The 26,898-nt window shown below is 34.6% G+C and overlaps 1 protein-coding gene across 3 annotated transcripts in view; it reads left to right on the forward strand.

The window, feature by feature from the left end:
• Positions 1 to 26,898, forward strand: part of IDE (insulin degrading enzyme) — a 70,760-nt gene that overhangs the window by 21,697 nt on the left and 22,165 nt on the right. For 2 of the 3 annotated variants that reach the window (XM_072869401.1, XM_072869399.1), the window contains exons 8-15: positions 483 to 575; positions 1,134 to 1,225; positions 2,834 to 2,914; positions 5,903 to 6,006; positions 16,826 to 16,928; positions 17,899 to 18,021; positions 20,478 to 20,560; positions 24,300 to 24,444. In XM_072869401.1, the coding sequence (XP_072725502.1) occupies positions 483 to 575; positions 1,134 to 1,225; positions 2,834 to 2,914; positions 5,903 to 6,006; positions 16,826 to 16,928; positions 17,899 to 18,021; positions 20,478 to 20,560; positions 24,300 to 24,444 (824 nt within the window). Of the gene's footprint in view, positions 1 to 482; positions 576 to 1,133; positions 1,226 to 2,833; positions 2,915 to 5,902; positions 6,007 to 16,825; positions 16,929 to 17,898; positions 18,022 to 20,477; positions 20,561 to 24,299; positions 24,445 to 24,978; positions 25,124 to 26,898 lie in introns of all 3 variants that reach the window. The other variant, XM_072869402.1, reaches the window with a different exon arrangement.

The following is a 26,898-nucleotide window of genomic DNA, read 5'->3' on the forward strand; positions in this document are numbered from 1 at the left end:
GTGGTGGGTAAAAATAAATAAATAACAGGCACTCTGACTACTGAAGCTATTATTTCTTGCACTCCCCTTTATCTACCCCTGTTTAGAGAGTTACATGAACTTTGACATAATGATCTTGTCTCTATTCTGTCACTGACTTAGAGACTACTGTCAGGTCCCTTAATGTCTGGAGGACTACAAGAGGGTATCTTTCGCTGTTTTTCTTTATATTACTGTGTTCCAAACAGAAATAAATTACCCAGTAATCAAATGATCTTGAGTTTGTCATATCACTGTGAGCACAAAATCAGATAGGTCTGACTTGTGTTATGTTTAACTTGCACTGTTGCTATACGCATTAAGGAAGAGAAGGAAAACATGTAAAGTAGTCAAAATGTAAAAAAAAAAAAAAAAAAGTAATTTAATATTGCTGAAGCATACAAAAAGTAGCATAAATTGTTACAGATTTGTTTATGTAATATATTTTATTTTGGATTTCATAGGATGGGTGAATACTCTTGTTGGAGGACAGAAGGAAGGTGCTAGAGGTTTCATGTTTTTCATCATTAATGTGGACTTGACAGAGGAAGGACTTTGTAAGTGAAGCACTATGTCTGCATTCCATGTTGTTCCTTATCTGATGGGTTTGTGTTTGTATCCAAAGAGACTAATTGTGTTTATAGCTTGAAAGCCAATTTATTTTAGTTAACTGGTTATTATTCTGTGTTTAGATCCTCTCAGTATGCTAACATACTTCATCTAACATAAGAAACCAACTTATTTGAGGTTATATTAAATTAAAGTATTTCATTAAATATTTTAAAGTAAATTTCTTTAAAAGAAAAGCTGTTCGTACCTTTGTGTGCTACTTATTCATACTATTCAGACCTGAGTTAAATTATATTGTAAACCAATATCTTAACATAAGACATGTTCAATGCAGTTCTCGGAATTAGCTGGGGACCTAAACACTTATCTTAAATTCATCTCTGAGAAAAACATGTTTAACTTTGCCAGTGGGATTGCATATGTACTTAATTATCTTGATGTGTCAGGGTGTAATTAAAATAAAACCTTACATATTTGTGTTCATCAGAATTTTTTCTTTGTGCAGAACTGAGTGAATTATAAAGCAAGTATTTTTTTCTTTCCAGTGCACGTTGAAGATATTATTTTGCACATGTTTCAATATATTCAAAAGCTACGTACAGAAGGACCTCAAGAATGGGTTTTCCAAGAGTGCAAGGTACAGTGATTGGTACTTGAAATATGTGGTGGTTGTATTTTTACAAATTTTTGGATTATAAGTAGAAACAGATTCCTTGGCTGTGGAAATAGCCTTTAATAATCACATAGTAATTAAGTTTATTAATTTTAAAGGTGCAACATGACACAAATGACAAGTACATTCAGAATATCTTGTCTTAATGTAGATGTGAAATGCTCTTACAGAGCTGTGAGTTGACATTTTATGATAGTATAATGGAGGTGGAGGAAGAAGTATCTTACTCTGTCCGCAAGGGTTTTGCATAACCTTCCTTAGTCTTCACTGAAGCGGGGAGGGGGGAAGCATTTGCTGTGAGGGGTAACAGTGAATTGGAAATTCAAATGGCTGTTATTCTACCCCTCTCTTCTTTCATGTGTCAAATTGTATAGTTGAGATTGTAAAGGCAGTAGGACATTTAATCTGTTTATTCTCTCACCTTTTTGAGAGGTGAACTAAAACTTTTAATGGAGTAGTGTGGCTGTACACTTTAGTCTTTGCTGAACTGTTCATGCTTCTTACAAGTCAATATGGTTCTGTGTGCACAGAGCAAAAATGTGAAGTATCCTATTAGAATTAAATAGTACTGCACTTCTCAGTGGCAGTGTGAAATAAAACCAGTTTTATTTATGTATATAGTCTCATTGGTTCACTACAAATACTTGGGTAAAGATTTCTTGTTCCATCTTAGCTTTATTTGGTGAAAACTGTTGAGTCTCTTCTGTCTAAGAGTAGAAATTCTGCAGATGCATTAACTTAGTTTCTTGCATTTTGACACTATACCGGTACAAGAAGTCTCTTTACCCTCTGCTAAAAGTCCCAATGGAATTGTTTCACTGTCATCGTAAGCAAATACAAGATTTGAAAGAGAGAGTTCCATCCTCCCATCTCATCCCTGTGTCTTTCCCTTGCTCCTCTTGTATCAGCCCCAGCACTCCTGGGGCTGTGAGGTGAGTCAGAAGAGCTGTCAAACTAGTTTGAAAAGAATGTTCTTTTGAGTTTATTTTCAGCCAAATTGTTGAATTAATCAGACTCTCTGCATGGTTTCACAGAAGGATGGACTGTCCTTTTCATTGGCTTTATAGTCTTAGATCTCTTTAATTCACCCTTGCCATTGTAATCTAAGAATGATGTCAGTGGCTAAGACAGCATAAGGAACACACTTTTTCTGTCTCTCAACTTAGCTTTTGGCTGGCTGAACAAAAGGAACAAAAAGAGGGAAAGGCTTCAGTTCATTAACGTACAGCGAACATTGCACTGGAACACTGCATTGGTTGTATCAAAGTTGGTGTGTTTTCAAATTATCGGGAAATTTAAATATCTGAGCCATGGGACAGATCTCTTACTACGAACAGGACTTACAAGACTTGTATAACACTTCGTCTTGTGAGACTATCCAAAATTGCTTGTGAGTTTTGTGCAACTTGAATATTACTGAAAACTTTTGTGTTGGGTACCTAACTACTATAAAATGGATACAACAAAACTCCTTCCTTTTCTTACGTTATAAAAAGGAATTAAGTAGCCAGTAATTATTCTTCGTATAGTCTTTAATATATGCTTTTCAACCCTTCCTACATTGTTTCCTAGGATCTAAATGCTGTGGCATTCAGATTTAAAGATAAAGAACGACCACGAGGATATACATCAAAGCTTGGAGGAATGCTGCATGTAAGTGTGTGGGAGTTTGTTTTTTTGTTTGTTTGGGTTTTTTGTTTGTTTGGGTTTTTTGTTTGTTTGGGTTTTTTGTTTGTTTTTTTCAATATAGTAGTCACTTAGCAGTATGTTTGATTATACTCTTAATAAATACAGGTATTTGCAAAGGTCGTTTGCCCATCTTGAGCTCAGGAAGCTAATATCATGCTGCATAGATCTTCGTTTTGGCAGTCAATAAGTCACATTTCCTTCACACTTTACCGTTTTATACTTCTATACTTGGTAGAACTGATTTTACAGTAACTAGAGTTGCTGTTTGATCTGTTTCAGTGTTTCTTAAGACATATGTACCTTGTCATTCTGTGTCTACCTGATAGCTAAATATTGTCTAGGGAAATATAGAGAAATAATATTTTATCATAAACAGAAGCAATATGTTTCTCAATGCTTCCATAGTTAACAGTGTTGAAATACTGCAGTAAGCAGAAACGTTCATATTAAGGTAGCAAGTTAGAAATGTTTGACTCCACTAATGGGATTACCTCTTGGTACTGGAAGAATCATCATGTAGCTTATACTTAGTCTTTATACTTCTTGCAAAATTCAGTTCCCTCATTTTGCACTGAAGGAGGATTTAGGCATTTGGGTTTTTTTGTCTAGTGAAATTCATGCAACTTCTATACATTGGAGCCATTCTCCGTTGCACAGCTAATGTCTACATCTACTCAGAGGCATTTTTGGTTTCTTTGCAGGAATTCCTGCTAATGCTCCTACACCTTTAACTTGTAAAGTCTAAAATAATGATCTTTAATTTTAGAATTGTCTTTCTGTTTACTAAAAAGCATTAGACTTAATTGAAAACATTTAGATGGATATTTAAAGGAGCTCCTATTTGGGATGCTGTCTCTTGCTTTTCTTCTGTCAGATGCATAAAATCTCTCTAACAAATGGACTTCTGACTTCTGAAACAGTCTTTCAGTGGTCTGTATTTGTTGGATCATTCCCAATTACAATTGCTGTCTCCAAAAATCAGGCCAGGAAGTTGCCAGCAGTGTTCCAAAGAGGAGGGTATTGATTCAGGACTACTTTTTTTTCACTGCTTTTCTTTTGCTGTGCTTTGCAGTATGAATGGTAATTCCGATTCTGCTGTTAGTTGCTTAAACACTAATAGAAAAATAACTTTTCTAGTTCTCTTTATTGTCTCTGAGTCATCCTAAGTTTATGCTTTGAATTAACCAAGCTAGAACTGTTGTTTGGTCATTTCATGCACTTATGAATACTACCTGTTTTTCTTAACTTGGAGAAGAACCTGTGTATAAGTTAGCATGAGTAAATGTAATATCATAAGTTGTTATGTATTTACCAAAAGGATTTAAAAAACCTTTTTATTCAACAAAACAGATGTTCATCTTTAAAGCACATTTGTGCTGGTCTAAGGAGTCACCACTAAGGTTTTGGTGTCAAATTATATTTCATATTTGTCATGTGTAGGCTTGATGTTTTCCAAGTAGTTGTTCCCTGGTTTGCAATGCCCTTTTTCTTTAATTTTGTTTTGTCTCCTTAATTGTATAATTTTTAAAATTTCACTTTAATCTGATTGTCGTATGTAGATTGTTTTAGTCCGTTTTATTTTAGTTATGTTATGGTCTGACCTTGCTGAAAAGTAGTCACAGAATCACAAAATTGTTGAGGTTGGACTGGACCTTTGGAGGTCATCTTGTCCAACCCTCTTGCTCAAGCAATACAAAAATAAAGTAACCAAATAAATTTTATGTTCAATTCCAGTTGGTGGGCAGACTGTGGCCTGTGTTTGTAAAGGAAATAAAATGTAGACTTTTGGTCCTATATCTGTATTGCATTTGTAATTTCAGATTAGAAGTGCATAGATTACTTAAAATCTCCCCTTCAAGTTGCTTAGTCTGCTTAGCCGTTTATGCAGTGTAGTTAAATGAGCATTCTTCAGTGTACGGTGAATCTTTTGGACAAGACCTTTCAAATTCTGGATCTTTAGCACTCACATTTGGATTTTTTGTAATACAGGTTTGGTTCATTGTCCTTGGTCTCCATGCCCCCCCCCAGCCCTTTCTCTTTTCCAGAATCCTTTGTGTGAGTTACTCTGTGTTCTGGAAGTCATTCCACTGTAGTTTTTTGTATAATGTATGTAATTCAGAAAGCCATTTTATAATCTGGTCAAAGAAGGTACACCTATATGGCAAACTGCAAGTACTCGGTGCTTAGGTCACCTGGTGTTTTTCCCTTGGTAAACAGATGTTTAACAACAAAGTTTTCCTGTCAGCCACACTAATCATTTGCAGAGGAATTTTAACTGTTTTTTCATCTTAGATTGCAATATATTTTAAGAGATTTTCATTTTGATCCTAAATAAAAAAAGTTAACATTAAAATTGTGTAAATTTGTGTTATGCTTTTAGATAATTAAAATATACTTTCCTATAAATTACTGTAAATAAAAATTGAATTCTTAGAGAATCCTAAAAGACTTAGTGGGGTGTGTGTTTTATTTTGGGGTGTTTTGTTCATTTTTGTTTTGGTTTTTTTGTTGTTGTTGGGGGATTTTCTTGCTTTATTATATTTTATTTTTCCCAAATGCACTCTAGTACTTAGTGTCTTTTATCTTTAAAAATATCCTCCAGGGGTCAGCATTTACCATGTTATTTTTACTTCAGTTACTTCAAAACAGTATTTAAAGGTGGGTTACTTTTTATATTGAGACATAAAATATTTCAAGATAAAAGAATGGTAATATACAGTATATAAGCTTACCTAATATAGGAGGAATGTGATTGCATAGTTAGAGTACTACTCCATCTTGTTTAAAGAGAAAGATTTTAAGACATCTATGCACTTCTAACTTGAAATTACCAAGGTAATACAAATTTAGTGACCAGAAGTATACACTTTTATTTCCTTTACAAAATAGTAGTTTTTTTCATGCTTAGTTTTTGTTTAATTCACCTATGTATTTCTGGGCTTTGTTTTCTAGTATTATCCTATAGAAGAAGTATTGGCTGCTGAATATTTGCTTGAAGAATTCAGGCCTGATTTAATAGAGATGGTACTGGATAAATTGAGACCAGAAAATGTTCGGTAAGTTAAACTGCAGTAACTTGTATTTTAACCCAAACATTATAAGAAAGCAGATGAACTAATGGAAACACAAATTCTTAGGTGTCTCTTACAGCTCCAAAGTAAATGTCACTGAAAAAGAGCTGGTTGTTCTGTGTGTTAATGTATCTGCTCCCCATTGAAAATAAGCACTCTTAAGTGCATGCAACTCTTCCTGTTCAGACAGAAACGTCCTTTCAGTCCTTTCTATGCAGGATGTCTTCCTCAGACTGGAATAGTTTTTAGGAAGATACTTACTTGGAATAGCTCAACTGTTACTGAGAAAAAGCCTGGTATCATTATCTTGCTTCACTAAATTCTTGGGACATTTTATATGGAATGCTCTAATATTCATAATTTGGAGCTAGGTCTGGAAATCTGGTAAGAGGATGGCTTTTATCGGCTGTATATGTTTTATTTTCACTATGGAGAGCTATGAAGGTTCGTGCAGATTAGCAGACCCTCTGAAAAATATCAATTTATGTGGGTAGAAATAGCTGTGTCTTCAGCTGCTAAAATCTCTCAGACTTGCAGAGCATGTCTTTGATGTGTGACCGTACTGCACATGTGCTTTCTTTGCAGAGTGAGTGTGCTGCAGTAAAAATTTCAGGGCTCAGTAATTGGTCAGACTAGATGTTGAAAGGAAAAGGGGAAGCCTCTCTCTCCTGTGCTTTTGGGGATCTTCTGTTGTCAAGCAGGGCAGAAAAGGGAGGCCGAAAGAAAAAATGTACCTCATATCTATTTGAATACCTAAAGAACAAAAGCATGACCAGGATGAGGGAAATAATACTTTGCTGAGATGATGATTTACAAGTGAAGGAATCTGGAAGCTGTAGAGATGAAAATGAGGGCAGGTGAAAAGAGGGCGTATTAATTGAGGAGGAGGAAGGGCTGGGCAAATGGTTAACAAAGGAAGAGCCTGGGACAAGAGACCTGGCAAAGGACATCATGGGGGTAATTTAAGGGGAGGTATTGGTAGCTAATTTAAGGGGGGATATTGGTAGCTGTGGGGAGCTGGTATCTCAGTCAAGAATGGATAGAGAGGCTGGCTAGTGGAACTGCTGGGCATGGTTAAGTGCAGATTGGACAAAAAAATGAGAGGGGGATAGGAAATGGGACTAGTAGGCAGAGTGAAGGTAAGAGAGCAAGTCTAGAAGAAAAGATTATGTTAGGCTTAGGAAGGATATTCAGCTGAGAGTCCTGAATCATGGAAGCAGGGCAAACAGAAGAGGTCCAAGACAAGGAGCCTGAGGTAGGACAGCAGCAGGACTGATGGGACTAAGCTTGGAGGAACTGAGCAGGAAAGCTTGTGCAGACTAAGTGCAGTATAGTATACAAAGGGCAAAGAAACTAAAGTTTACCAAGTCTTGCCCTTCCCCCCACTGCAGTTGTATGCTTTTTCCTTTTTTTCCCCCTTACAACTTCTGTTTCAGTTGTTACAGAATAGAAATGTTTGGAATTACATGGTAAGATGGCAGTACCATGTATTGCTCTGCCTGAGCTACCAATGTAGTTGGAAGGTGTGTAATGAAAGTAACAGGAATCTGCAGAAAGAGAAAAGTGCAGATTCAAGGTTAAGACTGTAATGCTGCTCAGGAGAACTGACCTCCTTCTTTGCTTTGTGACAAGCTTCCTAAATGGCACGATAAGCTCCTAAAACGAACTTTTCACAGCAAGCCAGTACTCAGTACTCATTCCTTTTTATTTTCCTGAGGATGCCTAAAATCTTAAGGCCTGACAAGGGGGATTGCTGAGGACCTGAATCCACAAACAACTCAACAGAAGCTTTGCTTTTAATTTATGAGGTACCATACAATGCGAAGAATTAAAAAAAAAGAGTGTTAAAATGAGCATCTAAAATGAATGGGGATTGTGTAACTTCGTGGATCTCTGTATGCCTCGGCTTCCTATCTATGAAAATAATGTATCTTGGGATATTTTAAAATATGAAATCAGTTCCCGTAACACTGAGTGCTGTGGAAGGGACAGTAATTCTATTTTAGTAATTTTAGTAATTCTATTTATTTAGAGAAAGAGAAGAAGTCAGGTCATACATTGAGCAAAAAATATAAAATATTGAATAACTGTTTCTTAATTGTTCTGTGCACTGAACAGGGCAGAGGTTTGGTAGGACAATATGTAAATTAGTGTGTGTGTATATTTATATGTATGTATAATGTGGTACAATCTAATTACTAGAAGGTTGCATGGGCAACAGTTATACTAGCACTTTGGAGCCTGATTCCCCCACCCCTACCCCACCAATTTGATTCTTTTAATAAATCTTTCATGTATATGGTGATAAATTGTAATATTAAATTAGTGGTGTAGAGATATTAAAATGTATGAAAACACAGAAGCAAGCTCTTGCTTGTGATTCTGTATATCAGTCTTACAGTATTTGAAAACATCAGTGTTTTGCAAGCCAGGTATATGATACAAAAAATAATGAGTTTTTGGGAGTTCTGTTTCTGAATATGTTCCACACTGAAATTTTCAGACAGTGTTGGATATAGAAGGACAGTGAGGCATGCATTCATATATTTCTAGAGTTTATATATTTCAGTCTTCTGAAATTACTGTGAATTACTTAAAAGTTTGGGCATGAATTTTCACTATGTTTGTATGACAAAATCTGTCTTGTATATTCATTTAGTTTAAGATGCATGTTACTTTATTTTCAAAAGATGGTATATTTCAAGTAATTATTGGATAAAGTAGGATAAAATTGGATGATGAACTGTATTTGCAAATGTCATGGGGTTCTGGTGTTTCTAGGGGTATACAAGTAATGATAAAATAAATGGAGCTGCCTATGTCAGTGACAGTAGTTGCCATAGTAATTAGTGCCCTTTAAAGAAAGGCCTATATCTTTGTGTGTGGGTGTGGATCTATGTGTAATGTGTGTGGGATACTGCAACTGAAGCTGGAATATTTTGAGAGATCATATTTTGAACAAACAATACTTCAAAGAAAATTTCCAGGTTCTCTTTCGTATTGTATTAAGTAAGTCTATTTTGAATATGTTTTCATGTTGATCTACCACCCAACTTCTTGGAAATTTGATACAAGAGCTTACCTTTAACATAAACACTGTTTTTAGTAATTAAAAGAGAGAATGTACAATTACATCTTCTCTGAAGAAAGCTTAACCAAATTCCATATGAATTTCAACTTTTAACTGGTTTTAGAATTGCTTACAAGCAATAGGTAAACCATTTTTTATACTGATTTAGTAAAGCTACAGGTGCTTAATCAAATCTGATGTTTATTATAGCTTCACATAGCTTTAAAATGTGGATCTTAACATTGCAAGAAAACAGTCGATATTATCTTGGGGAAGGATACCTTTCGTAATGTAAATTGGATCTTTGTTATTAGCCAGAGAACTTCCGAAGCATCTGCATGCTTAAATTTGCAAAAATTGCTAGAGGAGATTAATATATGTAAATACATTCATAGACTCTTTAAGCTTATCAGATGCTGCTGGATGCCACAGACCACTCATCAGTTTTCTGTGTTACTCCTGTTTCTGGCTGTGCCAGCCTTTTGACACTCTCTTCCAGTTGACAGTACTTCAGCATAAAATAGCCATAATTAACTTGTTCGAAAGTTATTAGTGTGGGGAAAGGAAAGTGTAGAGAATGCAGGTACAGGGAGAAAATTCAAGTCTATAGAATGTGGTCAGAAGCACAGGAATAGTGGTAACAATTTTTAGAAGAATGTAGAATGTTACTTGGTGTGCTTTTTTCAAATAGGTAGTAAACAGCTGTTTCACTACATTTCTTTTATTTTAGTTAATATAAGCCCATGTTTGTACTTGCAGTTGCAATTCGGTGTTCCTTTTGTCTTTGGTTTAAAAAAAAACCCAAAGGGCAAGAAAAGAGCAAAATGAGCAGGAATCGTATTAGAGAGGAAAAAGTACTTCTAAAAAGACATGGAATTTAGCCATAACTTACTTGAAACATTAGTAACCAAGGAAAAGAATTGTTTACTATTATAAGTGTCTTTTACTTATAGTAATTTTGTAGGGTTACATCAGTCTTCTCACATTTGACAAAGTGACTTGCTGGAGATGGGAATATTCTCTACACTTGGTAATTGTGATTAATTTTAAATAAAAAAAGGATTTTTTTCAAGATGGAACACATCTAGGGCAAATACCAACTGAAAATGATCAGCTTTAGTGTTCAAAGCAAATGGGAAGCATTGATCCTTCAGATGATAGAGATAGTTGTTTCATCTCAGCTTTTCAAATTCAGCCTGTTTTGAATGCTGTGTATGTGAATTCTCAAGTGGCAAAGTGCAGTACATTTAGCCTAGAGAGGCACAGTGGTGGGGGTGTTTTGGAAACTAAATTTGATAGAAGAGGTATGCTTTCCTGTACAGGAAGGTCTCAAAGTTTTCATAACGGAAGAAGTGGCATGGTGACTGAATCAAGAAAGCTTGTGATCAGAGAGGGATGGTCATCTAGTAACTTCTGTGTATGTGGGTCTCCATGTAATCTTGGGCTTTGAATGTCTTAGGTCTCACCCTGCTTTCTTTTAGCTTGTTGTTACTGTGCTTTCTTTGTGGATGCTGAAAGAAATACGTTGCATTTAATCTTCCCTCAGGACTAACCACATTGTCTATTCACTTTACCTGGCTTAAGAAATACATTATAATGATTATGTAATTTTAAGCATTTGAATAAAAAAGCTAAATATTGGGAGATAAAGGGACTTTCAAAACTGGAATATACCTAGTTTTATGGCCTCTTCAGTTTATTGTTAAAGAAATTATATATTCTTTTTGTTGCAGAGATTTTGGTAGGGCTTAAAGATAGTAAGTAAAAGTAGGTTAGTTCTCTGAAGCTTAAATACCCACAGCTCTGCCTACAGCTGTCCTGTTAAGGCTTAAATATAAATATGTACAAACTAGAGAGTGACCAAAGACGGATTAAATGCAGTTCTAACAGTGGAATTCAGCAAAGCACTGATATTCTAACATGGATTGAATGAGGCCTGCAGGAGGCCTATAATGATGTAGCAGCAGGCATACTTTGAGTTTGAAAGGTATATGGTCAGAGTAATGGTAAATGTATTGCTTATTATGTGTAGACTAAAACCATGCTAGTGTTTGCTATTTCCATAACAACTATACATTCTCATCTTAGTTCTCTTTATGTTCAGACTATTTGTCTTCTCTAATACTGTAACGTATAAAAAGAAACCCAAAACAGCAAACCAAATTTAAAATTCTTAAGTGTTGTGTTGCTTTTTCCTGCTTCTCTAAATGATACATTTTTTTCAGTGTAGACTCAGGAGTTATACTTGTGCTTCTGTGTAGCTTCTACGATAATACTGCAAGCTGATTTTTCTCAGATGTAAAAATATAAGTCCTTTCAATTTTGGTGGGAACTAAATGTTTTTATTCAGGGCATCAGATGTTTAAAGATCTGAGCTGATTAGACTTTCCTATTTTCATGTGATTGAAACAAAATATCAACTTGTATGTAGTACTGTATTCCTTTTAGTCACATTTTAAGCACTTCTCTTTTGAAATTAAAAGTAGAATTAAATGGACTGGGAATTTTTTCATCTTTTACTTAGATACTTCAAAGTATAGTAAAATATAACAGGGAATATAATTTTATAGTATCTCTTACTTTAAATTGCTGGCAAGATAAAATATCTTGGGGGAAAAAAACCTTAGTTAAATATTACTAAAAGTGATTTCATGGTATGTTAGAAAGATTGGAGAAAGCCACTGTGGATTTATATTTTTAGTGGGCTCTCTTGAAAGAATGAGTTGAGATTATAGATGCTAATAAAGGGTCCCTTTGTGTTTTACTTTTTTTGTATTACATCTGTATGTATATGCATGTAGTAAACTATCAATTCAGTATTATAATAAAAAACCGTGGACATGTGCTTTTAAATATGTGTTCTGGTTGTCTGCCATTTCCTGATATTTATGCTCATGTTTACCTTTCTATTCTCCCTTTTAATGGAAGAATTAGTATGTGCCACATCATCCTAACTTTGCCTGTTGGTTTTTTTTTCCTGTTTTGGTTTGGTTTTTTTCTTTGCCTTGCATAAATTGTGTCTTGCAATGGTTTAGTTTCCATTGATTTTAATTTTTCCTTTGTATCGTGGTTTTATTTATAATTTCCTTTTCATAACCCTATTGGAATTCACCTACATTAAGAACTTTTCTTGGCATAGCTATATTGGGGTACCTGCATTCACAGTTGGAGACTACTGTTCAATGTCTTTTTAAAAAGTTTAGCTTTTCGACTGTTATTTTCTTAACAAACTGTGTTTTTAAAAAGTATGGAAAAATATCCATACTCACAGATGGTAGCAAGTATCCATATGTGCTTCTATTTGACTGAACCATAACAGGAAGTTTCCATGTTCTCCTCCCCCCTCCTACCCCCGCACACTACTTGTTGCGTTTAGCGGCTTAATTTCCCTAAGAGAGAAACCTTTTTAAGATGTAAGTATCATTTTTACTTGTTCAAACTGCATTAGGTTTTGCCAGCCATCTGTGAAGATAAGGGAATAGACTTGGCATGTGTCGTAATCTTAGCTGAAAAATGTAATTTTCCCATCATTTCCAATACAATTTTTTTCCCCTCATCATCTGCAGAATAAATGCTCTTATTAAAATTTAAGAAGCTAGTGACTCATCAGATTAGGCAACTAAAGAACATTTTCCCCTGGATAGTAAATGGACTTTTTTCCTCTTGATATCTGAAGTGCAGCACTAGTACTATCCTAGAGGGAAGAAAAATAGAATGAATGCCAACAATGTTGATACAGATTTTTCTAAGGGCTGGAATTTCACAGATTCTGAGCAAACAGTTACTTCAATGCAGTCAGTGATGCTCATCCCCGATGATAAACATGTTAAAATTATGGAATGTATGGGTTTATTTTTTAATTGCATTGTATTTGAGTAAAGATTTTGAAAATCACAATTTATTCACTTATTTCCCCCCACAAACCATTGCGTTTTTAGAGACTTAGTTTTATTGAACCCTAACAAATGCTTCTGCAGAATGATTAGAATGCTGCACCCCAGCAGCATCTCTCTGCATGTTGTTTCCCCTCTTACTCTGTTTTCAAATGAGATTTGTGTGGAAGTGGCTTTGAATAGCCTATGTTGCCTCCTATCAGTTTTACTGATGTTTTTGGGGGAAGTTATAAACAAATCTAGGCTTTTGCTGTTTTTGTCTCAGTCATGTTATTTTATGCATTTGAATAAGATATGTGTAATTTTTTCCATTGTTTGACAACATCATAATTTGGAAGACAAAGTTTAAATTAGTTCCTAAAAAAAGCAATTGTTCCTTCTTAAGTGTAAATTCATTTTTTTGGAACAAATTTGCTTTGACGTGTCTGTTACTAATACCACAAATACTGTGGTCTCAAAGTCTATTACTTTTTCACCCCTAGAAGCTTGATTTTGTTATGTAAATCTGCAATATAATAGCTGATAATCTTTCCTGGAAGTACATTCATTTTAAAGCACACATTCTCTTCCCAAGTAACACTATTCTGTGGATCTGTCACTTGTAGCTTCAATTTAGATTTCAGGAGAGTGAAAAGCAAGATGGCATCTAGTAAATATGTATCACATTATAGAAATTGTGCTTGTTTTTGAAAATTGACCATAACTGAGGACTACAACAGTTTGCATGTACAAGAATGTACCTATAGAAGTAAATTGCATTTATAGTTTCAGCTGTGTTCCACGTTCATGAATGGCTCGGAAGCCTAATTGCACTGGTTAAGTTTAAATATGTTGTAAGCAGGTGCCTAATAAAGATTGCCTGATTGCCTGTCTTGCTTTTCCAGTGCATTTCAATGCTGTCTTAAACCATGGGGTTGTTCATAGTGCTATACAGCACAACACAGAAATGAAAAGCAAAAGTAACATTACATAATTGGTAACTTTAAAGATGCATCATGATATATTTAAATAACTGCATAGCATTGTATTTCCACCTGTGGTGGTGCTTTTCCCCTCTTCTTTTCCTGTCCTGCTGTTCATTGCTGTTCGTGCTTGTATCTTGGTTTAGGTTGTAAGTCTCAGTCAGATTAAATGCCTTTTGGTTTGTTTCATGTGGTTGTGGGTATGTTGCTTGAGAGCTCAAAATGTAAGTAATAATTCCAGTAGTGATTTGGGGTATGGGGAGGGCAAGGAGGATCCCTTGAAGCAGAACTGCTGCAAGAATTGCAATGCTGATTTCCACAATTTCTTATTCTATGTGTTGAGCAGACAGAATTATTTTTAGCTCTTTAATTTTAGTGTGTTCCTACAGAAAATGTTTGGGTGCTTAGATTGGCAGTACTGCTTGAGCATCGGTATGTTGGAGAGGGATAGAAGGAGGGAATGTCAAATAACAGACATCTTTGTATTATAGTATGAAACACCTTTGTCTTGCTGCTCAGACCACATGATTATTGGAATTTTATCAGGATAATCTTTTAGCTTAAGACTATTTTTATTTTTTTCTTTTTATTTTTTATTTAATGGATGGAAAAGCCTGGTAGGTTGCTCTGAAATTCTAATAGACTTCATGGTTTTTATAGTCTTAGCGACTTCATTTGTACATGATAGAGCTTTTGCTCACCAGCTGTCCAAGTTAAAATGCAAAACATAATAGAATATTTCTATGGTTCATTTTAACGTAAACAACAATCTTGCTAATAGATTTCACCTTGTTGACCGAGCTACTGTCTGCTGTGTTGCAAGAACAAATATTCTCTAGGATTAAAATGCTTAGTTCTTTGCTGAATATTTATTTAGTATTGTTCCTTTTGTATAAAAAATGAAATAGATGTAACATGCAAACAGATATAAAACCATTTTATATGAAGTCACAATAAAAATGTTAACCATTTCTGTCGCCATTTGCAATGAGAGATGAAATAATGTATCTCTGAAAGATGAATCTTCTCATTCTGGTTTGGATATTGCATAACTTCTGCAGAGGAACAGCGGTTGTTTTGTGTGTGTGTGTATTCATGCTAATCATGTGGTTCTTTCAAAGGTGGGGAGTAAAAATTTCTCCCTTCCTCAACCCAGAGGAAATCTGCATTCCTGAAATGTGAGATTTGATTGCCCCTCTTTAATGTGTATGATTTAAAATATTGTCTCAAAATTAGACAGTCTGTGGTGCAAGTCCTGCTTCAATTTTTGAATCTATTGCTAGAGAATGTGTCTTTACAGTCCCATGTGACTCAAGATTACTTGCCATTTATTTAAATGCAACTAATGCTAGGTATTTACCCCACTCTTCTCCTGCTACTTGAATTGCAATGCACAGATCAAATTATTAATAATTTGAAAATCTTCATAATAGGGGAATCTAGAACTAAATACAGCAGAATCCTGTTTTCTTCAACCTTCTTGGATTATTTAGTCTTCTATGTGTAAACGTTAAATGAAAAAGGAGGGATGAGGACATAGGCATTTACAATATTAATAGTCCACATATTTAAACTTTTCAGTGTATTGCAAAATTCATGCTAAGGGTATTTTTCAGTAACATATTTGTAAAATAAAATACTATAGTTTGAGGCACATCCATATGCCTGTTTTGATTTATGCCTAACTTTGCCATGCACATTAGAAATATACAACAGGGTGTTCCTGGCCTGAAGATATTGTGATTTTTAAAAAGAACACTTACATTGCATATATTTTGATGTTTTAATGTGCAGTTTAGCCATCTGCACAAGATTTGACAAAGTTTGTTACTGTGCTATTCAGCATCTAGGGATTGTTAAATATATGTAGGAGGAATTGTGCTACCTTTTTGACCATTTCAGAACTCTTATAAACATCTATTTACTCTTAAAGCTAGCTACTTATTTCCTTTGAATACTCTTTTGTGTTGTAGGTTGTTAAAAAGAATTAAAGGAGTTTTCTTGATACCTATTATGAAGACTACTGAAAAAATACTGATAAGTTTGTAACTTTCTTTATTCTGGATTTCCTCTTACTTAGGTGTATTCTTTAGTTCAAGGAGTGTCTGGACAATGCTCTTAGTCATATGGTTTAGTTTTAGGTAGTCCTGCGAGAAGCAGGGAGTTGAACTCGATGATCCTTATGGGTCCCTTCCAACTTGAGATAGTCTATGATTTAGCTTTCTAATTGAGTATAATTCTGTTGTATTGACTGTAAATACATTAATCTTCCTACTTTTCTTCCCTTCCCCTCAAAAAACCCAAACCAAACCAGAAAAAAAAAGGGGGGGGGAGGGGGAGAGAAACAAGTATCAATCTGAAATGAGAATAATACAAAATGAAGAAACTCTGTTAGTATCGGATTATGAATGGGAGAGTGAAACTGCAATAATGTAATATAAAACACTAGGTCTGGAATAAATTTCTATAGTGAGTATTTTCACATATCTGAGTGTTGATATAGGTGGTATGAAAAATATTGTAGTCACTTCATTAATTTTGTAGAAGATCTCAAGGACTGCTTTCTGTGTTTTCTGGAACAAGGACAAAGTCTAAAAAATAGAAATTGCATGCGACAGTAATTGTGTGTAACTGTAGGTTGTAACACTTTAGAAAAACAGTAAAATTAAATGACGCTGATAATCTGATTTCATGGTTAACCTTAGTGTGTAGTTCAGTATATGTATACTTGCTATCCAAATGTACTCTCTAATTGTCCAGGAACCATTTCCAGAAATAAATTCATTCTAGTGATGGAACAGAAATAGTGCTCTGAATAATTTCTTACAGTCTTTTCTCAGACACATTCATGCCGAAGTGCTTTGTCTCTTTGTTTTCAGAGTTGCAATAGTTTCCAAGTCTTTTGAAGGAAAAACTGATCGAACAGAAGACTGGTATGGAACACAGTACAAGCAAGAAGCAATTTCTGATGAAGTTATTAAGGCATGTTAAAACTTTTAATATATTCTAATATCTGCAAGTGAAAGACAGTGGTAAATTCTTTGTCTAATTTTCCATTTAGTTGAAAACCTGCTGCTCTACATAGCATGAAAATTGCACAATGAGTCTTAAATACTATGACACATAAGGCTCTTAGGTTAGTCTTTAGATTTCAAATATTTATGACATAGGACAGATATTTTAATGGTTTTAAACCATGTTAGGTACAGGGAATGTTATACCATTTTTGCTATAAAAGATCCATAAAATGCAGCGGCTACTTAAAAACATAAGCATTAACTTTTTAAAACTTAAAAGTCTCTATTAAACGTTAGTGAACTAATCTGTTCTTAAGAAAGGAATCTTTTTACAACTGCTATATGTAACTGTTTCTGAAACTGATTTTTGCAACGTAGAAAATGAGTATATTTTGCCAATTAAATGAGCTTCTAAAAATCAAAACTCCAACTAAGGATGTGGGCAAATCCTCCTTGAAGCTTGTTATTGATCTAATCTTTTAATAAGAGATGGCTGTAAAATACACCCTAGAGCTAAATTGGGCCTGCCAAGCATGCTTTGAACAGACAGTGCATAGGAACACTTCACTTCCTTTAGCTTGTCCATACCTATGTTCTTGATTAGAATTCTTGCTTATGTATTTAGTTTAATACCTTCATTTAGAGTTCACAGTAGCAGAAAAGATGAGATATAGAACCACCTTCCACTTTACAGTAAACTTCAAAATTATTTTTTATCTTTTGTCTTCCTCCTCAGAGCACTTCATCCCACTGATAGCCTACTTCAGCTTGGTTTCCCAGATATTTCTCTCTTTCCCAGTTATCTTAATAGTATTTGCACATAAGCTAGTGGAACACATTTTACAGTCTTTTGTTACAGCATAATATACATATATATATATCCGTTAATTAAGCAGAAATTCTACTTAACCTCATTGTTTTTCCTGTTTATCTAGAAATGGCAAAATGCTGACCTGAATGGGAAATTCAAGCTTCCAATGAAGAACGAGTTCATTCCTACTAACTTTGAGATTTTGCCATTGGAAAAAGATGCGACACAGTACCCTGCTCTTGTCAAGGTAAGCTATCTGTATTTGTTCCGTTTGCTAGCTAACCTGGGAAGTTAGCAGTTAATTCCTATGTGTTTTTAAAACACAGATTGTGTCATGTTCCAAAGTGTAATAAACAAAAAAGTACAAAACTTAAAGATATTTCTAGAAAGACAGTAGAAAGTTCATTCTTGCTAAACTTTGGATTATGACTATTTGGGTTCTTAGGAAAATTAATCTACAAACAGCTTGAACTCTCTTTGCCATTTTGAAAGTGTGTTAACAATTGATAGAGATAGTATTAAAGCCGTTTATTCAGCAGGAGGGTGACTGCCACCCTTACATTTTTTTGAGCAGTGTTCAGTAAGTTGAGGGCGTAGACAAGGCTATTCTTTTGTAACTGTGTGTGGAAAGAGCTTGTGATTGCATGGAAAAAGGGAGACACACATGTAAACATGTAAATAAACATCGCTGTCCAGCCTCCTGGAAGTATCGTTTAATTATCTCAATACGTTTAGCAAATCTCAGTTTTTCTGAGTACCTACATTTTGCTAAAAAAATACTTCTTACTATTAAAGTGTAGTTGTCTTTACTAATGCTCATCTCTGTTCTACGCTTAGTTGGAGGATAAATAGGGAAAGTCTTCTGCAATTACATGTTGTGCTTCAGCTTGAATACTCAATTCAGGAATACTTTTTGCATACTAGATTAATATAAGTCTACTTTAGTGCAAAGACATCCTTCAGGAAAATATGTTTGTTCTGCACAGGGCATTTTAGGTATATACTTGAAGCAGTATTATTAACAGAGGAGGACTTCGAGAATATATTTATGTTCGTCCTGAACTGAAACCCTAAACGTCAACAGGGACACGTACTACAGCTCTATTAAGTAACACTAAGTGGTTTGCTACAGAAACTTGATGGTCCTTCAGTGTCTCTCTAGCAGCTAGGCAATTGATCCACAGAAATGCTTTGCTTTAAGGCATCATTGCTTTAGAAATGTATTGGCTTCTAGTTTTTCCTTTCCCTTTAAAATATGTTTTCTGAGGGAAGATGTTTTTAATCTTCTGTACTTGATGAAAGAGACATTATCTATTTTGCCTGCATCTCTTTTATTTTCTCCACAGCTGTATGTCTGTGCCATTTTCCTTTTGTGGGCCCTGGCATTTGTCTGACCCCACAGCAAAACACTCCAAGAACTAAATCAGCAGAGATTAGCTGTACAAAAAAAAAGCAATTTTTCTGCTGTTTTATATGCCTAGGTGAGCTTACTATGGACTGGACCAGTGTTGTGGAGAAAGAGAGGGATGGGAACACAAGTGCAGGAATAGGATGGCAATTTTCACTGGCAGCATGTCACTATGTCACCTCTGTTGTAATGGCACATCTTGCCCTGAAAAACCCTCACGAGAGAGGGCAGTTGGGATATGGGCTTTGGCCTGACAACTGAATTGTTACTATGGACTGCAGCTAACGATCTTCAGCTATTGGATCAGGTCTCCAGTACTACAGACAGGCTCTACTGTTTATCATTCTGTCCTGATGCAAAATGTATTCTAAACTGCGTAGTAGCAATTTAACAGAATAAAAATTTTGTTGTCTCAGAGAGAAGCTGTAATTTGGCTTTTTAGAATGAGTCAAATATTGTGTAAAGGAAGGTGTGCTGTAAGAGGCGAGACTTCTTGTTTTTTTTAATGCAGAAAGGAGGAGGAAAATACCATGCCAAATCCCTGAGAAGCAAAGAACATCTGCTCAAAAATATGAGAAAGAGAAATAATTTTACATTTAAAAGTTCTCTTCTTGTGTATAGCAATTTAAAGAAAAGCTGTTGGGGGGATAAAGTTAACTAGAGTTGGAACAGAGAGAGAGTATCTATTTCACAGCTTTTGTGGGAGAAGAAGCAATTGGGGGGGGTTGTTTAGATTCTTTCCTGTACTAGGAGATTATTCTAAAAAAATTTGGCAACAGATCTTTTAACTAATTTTCAACTACTTTTACTACTTTTTCTAAATGTGTATGTGTTTTTTGTTACCAATGTTACTTTAAAACAACATACAATGCATTAATATTTTTTACTAAAAGCATTAAATACACAATTACATTCTTAGTCTAAAACATGTATGCTGCTGTAATGTTGCATAATGGCACATCTTTTAATGCCAGCATTAGCAGGGAATTTTGTGAAGCTAACTCTGTATTTGTCTTTGATCGCTCCTGCTCTAGAAAAGTAGTTCCCATTTTGATCATAAACTCATTCACAATGCTGCAGACATTTAACTGCTTGTTAAGGTGACATATGGTAAGAAGAGAGTGTCAATAAGGATAGATGGATGCATACACAAATGTATATAGCAAGAATATGAATTTAAGGGGACAACACTAAACTGAGATTTGAATTGGCGAAGAGACTTTTTTTTAAAAACAGTGTAATATATTACAGTTAAAAGTTAGGTGACTTAACAAAACTTCCTCTTCTTGACACAGGACACTGCTATGAGCAAACTATGGTTCAAGCAAGATGACAAATTTTTTTTGCCAAAAGCTTGTCTCAACTTTGAATTTTTCAGGTATGCAGTGTTAAGTATATCACATAAATTGTTCTCTAAAAGTTTCTTGTTGTTTGGGAATCTGCATTTCTGTGGCAAAAACTTTCTTGCATGTATTAAGGCTTTAAAATGTTTGTCCTTACTTGGGAATATGCAATAAGATACAGATAGCAGGAAGGTTCATGTAAGTTATGCAGTAGTAGTATGCAAGCAGTTTGAGGTTCTCCATCTATATTAACAGGAAAATTTTATCTAAAAATGCTTTTAAAACAAATTTTCTTCTGTGTTTTATTTGCTATACCTGAAATATGCCTGCCAACAGGACCTACTGCATATTGCAATATACCTCTTTAAAAATTGGTGTGTATTGTTTTTAATAACTAAATCGCAACTATTCTAAGATAGTGTTTTCTTTATAAAATGCTATTCTGATACTGGTTTTAGGTTCAAATTATCTTTTAATTCACATAATGTAAGCCAGTATAAAATTCTAAGGGCTTAAAATTGGGGGATTTTTATTTAACTGACGCCAACAACTGATTTTTTTTTTTTTTTTAGAGGAACACCGTCTGTATTATCAATGAATGTGTGATTCTCACCTCAGGATGCATGATAAAGTGCTGTAATGTTAATTCTGGTCTTCCATTATTTTTGCCACAGGAAATTTTTTTTTTTTTTTTTTAATGAGCATAACAGTGATGTACCTTCTTAGTGTTCCTTTCAAGTAATAATTTCGAACTTTTGAGTTAAAAAACTGCTGTGTTTAGAGTGCAGCTATTTCTGTGCTGGCCTACTGAAAGTGAAAATAATTTCAGAAACTCTCCTCCTTTGGCCTAATTAAACAATTTGGTGATATTGCTGGAAAGGCTATTATGTGGGCTCTGATAGATGCTCATAGATGCACTGTTGAATCCTTGTTTTGAGTGACCACTTGAAATTTTTCTTAGCAGAATTTTAGGTAGAGGGTTTTTTTCAGAGAGTGCCAGATCTTGGTACTGGTGTTGGTACTAGTTGGGGAAAATAGGTTGCCTGGGGCATTTCCTCTTTCTTTCTGCTTTTTGAAACCACAGGGCAAACATTACAACTGTTTCAACTTCGATGTGCCAGGACGTGGAAGATCAAAATGGTGACTGCCCATCTTTTATTCAGAGAACAGCAATTGCAATACTTTGTCGTCTTTGTTCATACCTGGTAGCTTTCCCTTGTACTATGTTTGGCCAAAATCCGAAATAGGTTTTTATTGATGGACACTGTGTTTATGTTATACAGGTGTATTTTTTTTAAAAAATCAATTCCAGATGAACTAAGAGTGATCCAATCTCTATACCAGTTTGTGAATGATTAAAAGATAATAATTGATTTTATGTAGAGCACACAAAGGTACAAGTATGCACACATACACACAATATCATAGAATCATAGAATGGTTTGGGTTGGAAGGGACCTTTAATGGTCATCTAATCCAACCCTTCTGCAATGAGCAGGGACATCTTCAAGTAGATATGTGGTGATAGTCTTTCCCAGTTAAATTTGTACTTTCATCTCAGTGAGCCCTTTTCAAAAGCCAGTAATACTTGAGCTTTGCTGACAGAAATTATTTGCCTCTTTCCTCTTAGGAATGGTTATAGGTGGAAAGCTGGCTGCTTTTTAGGGTTGGGGGTGAGGGTTCTTTCCTCTTCTTTAAAAATGAGATGGTAGTTGTGTATGAATGGACACGAGGAGATTTTGACAATATTGGGTATATCATCTCCAAAAGAAGTTTTAAGCAGGTTTGTCTGGTTTTGATACTTAGTGAAGATTCTTAGTGAATCTCTCTCTCTTTTGAGACTGGTCATGCTGATGGTCATTGGAAGAAATGGTGAAATGTATAGTGTTTATTCACGAGACTTGATGAAATTACTCAGCTCTTGTGGCCAAGTGATATAAAGCCATCTTAATAACATGGTTTTTCATAAAAAGTTTTAGCCTCAATTCTAGATCAGAATACGATGACTGTGCTGCCTTGTAGCAGATTACAAGAATTTGTTCACACTACAGACTGCTTCAATAAGACAGAAAAAACTAGGAGGATTTCTTATGCCTGCAGCCCTGATCATCAGGAATCATTGGAAGAATTCCTGACCCAGATGTTATAGCACCAACTGCTGTGTAGAGGAAGTTGATAAGGGTGGTTTCTCCTTCAAGCATACAAATCCAGTAGGAACAATCTGAGTATAGGAACGTCTTGAAGTTGCCTTGTTCCAAAACTGAAAATCCTTACGTGGTACAAGTCTTGCATTAAAGAAACACCACAGTAAAAACCTCTGACACAGGACTTATCATCCAGCCTAAAGGATGATGATAAGCTTTTGCTTGTGTATGAATTATGACTTAAGAGCTCAACAGGTATCCTTTTTTAAAAGGAAGCAAAATAACAATGTAATGTGCTGCTGTTTTGAAAACTTTCTAAAGGTAGTTATAAACTCTGCTCTTCAAGTTTCCCAAGGTTTAGAGATGGATGTTAAAAATACAATGCTAATTATTTTTAACTGGATAATTGCTACCTTCCAGTTTAAGAAATACTTCAAGCAACTTGAGTTGCTCATGAGGTGACCCAGGATCACACTTCAGTGTTGATTCCAGCTATGTCACTTACAACCCTGTTTGAAAGGGGAAAAGACTAGACTTTTAAGATTTTTCAAATACACTATCAATGACTGAGTTGTTCTGCTTCCTCAAGTCTAGTCAAAAAAAGTAAACTAGAAATAAGCATTTATTTACAAAGTTGCCAGTAATAGAAGGCAAATCCCAGGACAGTATTATGATAATTGTGTTCTGTTATTTTTCACTTGAGGATTAATGACTTAGTAGTCTTCATTATTTTCAAAACTCCCTGTTGGCCTTTGCCAGCTAAATGAGTATATAGAAGTTATAACTGATGTGGACATAGTAATCACTCAAACTGATTAAGTCTCTATTCTAGTATCAAAATGGAAAAGAATATAGTGAGTTTGGAGGAAGGTTTATGATAACATAAGATTGACCTACATTGGGCATATTGAAATTGCTCAGTTTCAGGAAATTCTCATTGTAGGGAGAAATGCAAATAGCAGAGCCCCCTCCCCTTCCCCCCCCCCTTAAGTTCTTGAGTTGCATTTCTCTTTTTGAGAAATTTGCGACAGTATTGTGTGTGATCGGATGCTTCTAATACAGTAGACCTTGTATAGTTGTTGCCATTAAAAAGATAACACAAAAAATTATGGTGGTATCAAAATGGATGTGCCAGGCTTCTTTCCTGAGCTGAATTTAGCATGTACTGCATATTTTTCATACCACAAATTGCTAATCTCTTAATTTTTGTAATAGAAACGACTTTGTTTTCTGATAGTGTAGAAATATTAATTAAATTTCTGTTCGGTATGTGAGCTTTCATTTCAGTCTATTAAACTATGTTGGTTATTCAAGGTGTATTTAGTTTGTTTTACTCCTGGTGAATTCTGACTGTGCAGCAAAGTAAATATAATGTGTCTTGATTTATGAGCACAAATAAGAGAATATCTCTGGGATCTTCAATATATTTAGGTATCGCTCAAACCATAAGCAAGCTAAATAATTATTTTTGGGTATGTTCATATTTGTCTTCGAAATAGGAATCCTTCATAATGGGATATATCAGCATACTTGCAGTAAATATTGTTTCCTTCAGATCAAACTTAAAAGGCCAAAAGAAACTGAGAAATAATTTTAAACTGCATATTTTACTTTCAACATTTTCTTCCAGCCCATTTGCTTACGTGGATCCCTTGCATTGTAACATGGCCTATTTGTACCTTGAACTACTCAAAGACTCCCTCAACGAGTATGCATATGCAGCAGAACTAGCTGGCTTGAACTATGATCTCCAAAATACCATCTATGGGATGTATGTAAGTACCCAAATCAAGGAAAAGCTTAGAGCCTTAAAACTACTTCCACTCATCAACATTTTTATATTGATTTGATGGAAGGACTTTTATTTAAAAAATAGGTCTAAGGCTGTCACTCCTTTTGATCTTGGTTATTAACCATCCTTTCTTTAATTTGAATTTTAAGTTGAATTTTGTTCAAAGTCTTCAACAATCTTTCCATTCATATTTAAACAAATTTTCTTCTTTATTTTTATATCATTCATGAAATTAATTAGTTGTAAGATTTGTTCCTCCATTTTAAAAAAAGAAAAAAGCAACCCTAATCCAAGCTTACATATTTCAGTTTGTCAGATAGCTACTAAAAACTTTCTGACTGATGGGGTAGAAGACCCCCTTTTCATGCTATTAAATGAATGGTATACTTCAGCTTTCCTGTTCAAGAACTACTGATCATGAGGCTGCATATACATACTCTTCAGTCATATTTCTTCATCCATTACTTTGTCACTGCTTGAGGTATCAAAGCATTTCTTTTGTTTTTCTTTTTGTTAGTCGCTACATTTATGCTGATCCTCTCCATTGCAACATGACATACCTGTTTATCAGGTTATTGAAGGATGATTTAAAAGAGTATACATATGCAGCACGCCTCTCAGGTTTGATCTATGGCATTGCATCAGGAATGAATGCAATACTTGTAAGTAAGAAAAAAACACAGGAGGAAATGAAACAGCTTGGGCGTTGTTGAGCTTGGAGAAAACATTTGACTTCTGCATTTCTAAATGAGATGGTTAATGTTTTTTTCCTTGCATATATCTCATGAATTAAAGGCAAAGCAAAACTATATTTTAATCAATACTGAGTGACCTGTTGGAGATTGCAGTGTCTTGTGAACATGTGTGCAGTGCAATTGTTGCATTCTAGTTCACGTTTTTATTTGCTTGCATGGTAATCTTGAAAGTACTATTGGAGGTTTCTATATAAAAAGATTAACTTTTCTGTTGAATGAATCTCAGCTTTACAGATTTTGTTATAATTCTCTAATTCTGCTATAGTGAGCTGTGGAAATGGATTGTGCATGTGTTCATTAGAATGCAGTGCTGGATATTTATATTTATGGCTTTTCCTTACTGTTTGTTTTTGTTATGTGTTTTATAATCTGTTTTAAAGTGCTGACAATACTTACTTGATAAACACTGATATTATGATAGATGGTTATTTCTTACTCGGCTTCTCCTATGAGATTTATGATAGGAGATTTGAGTAGTTTCTCTTGAAGTTCTGTTAAAAGCTTTTATTAATCATCATTTTATACCAAAATGTGTTTTGAAATTTCCTGAAGAAGTATTATTTTCCAAAGCATATTGTAAGAGAATATACTGTATATTGTCTTTACATTTTCTGTATAAAAGACAGTGCTGCAATTTCTTTTTTTATCCAATGCAAATCTCATTTCCTGGTAGCATTCACTTAACTTACTGCAAACATGGTTATCTATTTTGTTTCAAAGCTTGCTGATGTTTCCATGGTCAGAGTTAATTCCTTTAAAAAAAAAAAAAGTGTGTGTGTAATTTTCTTCATTTTTAGTCACAGTTTAGACGTTTAGAGTTTTATTTTAAATATTAGCTGGTTTTTGTAGGGTCTTTGTATTCTTCTACTGTAAAGATTCTGGTTTTGCGTATTAAAATCGGTTTACTCCATTTTGATATCTGTGAATTTCTAATATTTTTCTAATATTTTCTATATCATGAGAAGTTTTATAGTCAATAGTTGTAACTGTACAATGTTGATACTTTAAGCAAGGACACATGCTACACTGAAAACAGTCACCCATGGTGATGATTGAACAGTTTGAGTTCTTACACTAATTTAGGATACCAACCTTTGTCATAAATCCATTTATGATAGCTTTTTCTTCAAATTCATGGTTCAGGTATGTTTCAGCAACTATAGAAGAAAAAATTCTTCCTACTGGAAAGCAGGAATTCACCTGTATGTTGGTTTGTGTCCTAGAATTTATTTTTACCCTTAATTAAACTGCACAAATCCAATTAAATTCCTGTTTCAAGATACCAAATTTTGAAGGTTTTTCTTCCCCCAAAAAGGCCTTCTAATGCCTTTTTTCACTAGACAAACTTTCTGTAGCTTGATGCAATCATATAGTAATTTTTAAGTTTCTGTGTTGTGTTTTTAAATTACCAAATTTATTTCATGTATGCTTTCAAAAAAATGTGTATGATCAGATCAGTATCTCATTACGATAGTAGACTAACTACCTTGGTGTTTTCAGCCCAACACCATCCTGGTTAAATTGTGCTGCTGTTGACAGTACCGCTTTTCTTGTGGTACTGCTTACTTCTGCTTACGTAAAATTTTTTTTTTGAGCAACAAGATAAACATGAAACAAAAGCAAATTGGAGAGAATATTTAAGAAGGCTGTGAATCTGGATTTTATCACTGAAATGAGAAACC

The sequence above is a fragment of the Ciconia boyciana genome, chromosome 8, assembly GCF_034638445.1.
Source record: "Ciconia boyciana chromosome 8, ASM3463844v1, whole genome shotgun sequence".
NCBI lineage: Eukaryota > Metazoa > Chordata > Aves > Ciconiiformes > Ciconiidae > Ciconia > Ciconia boyciana.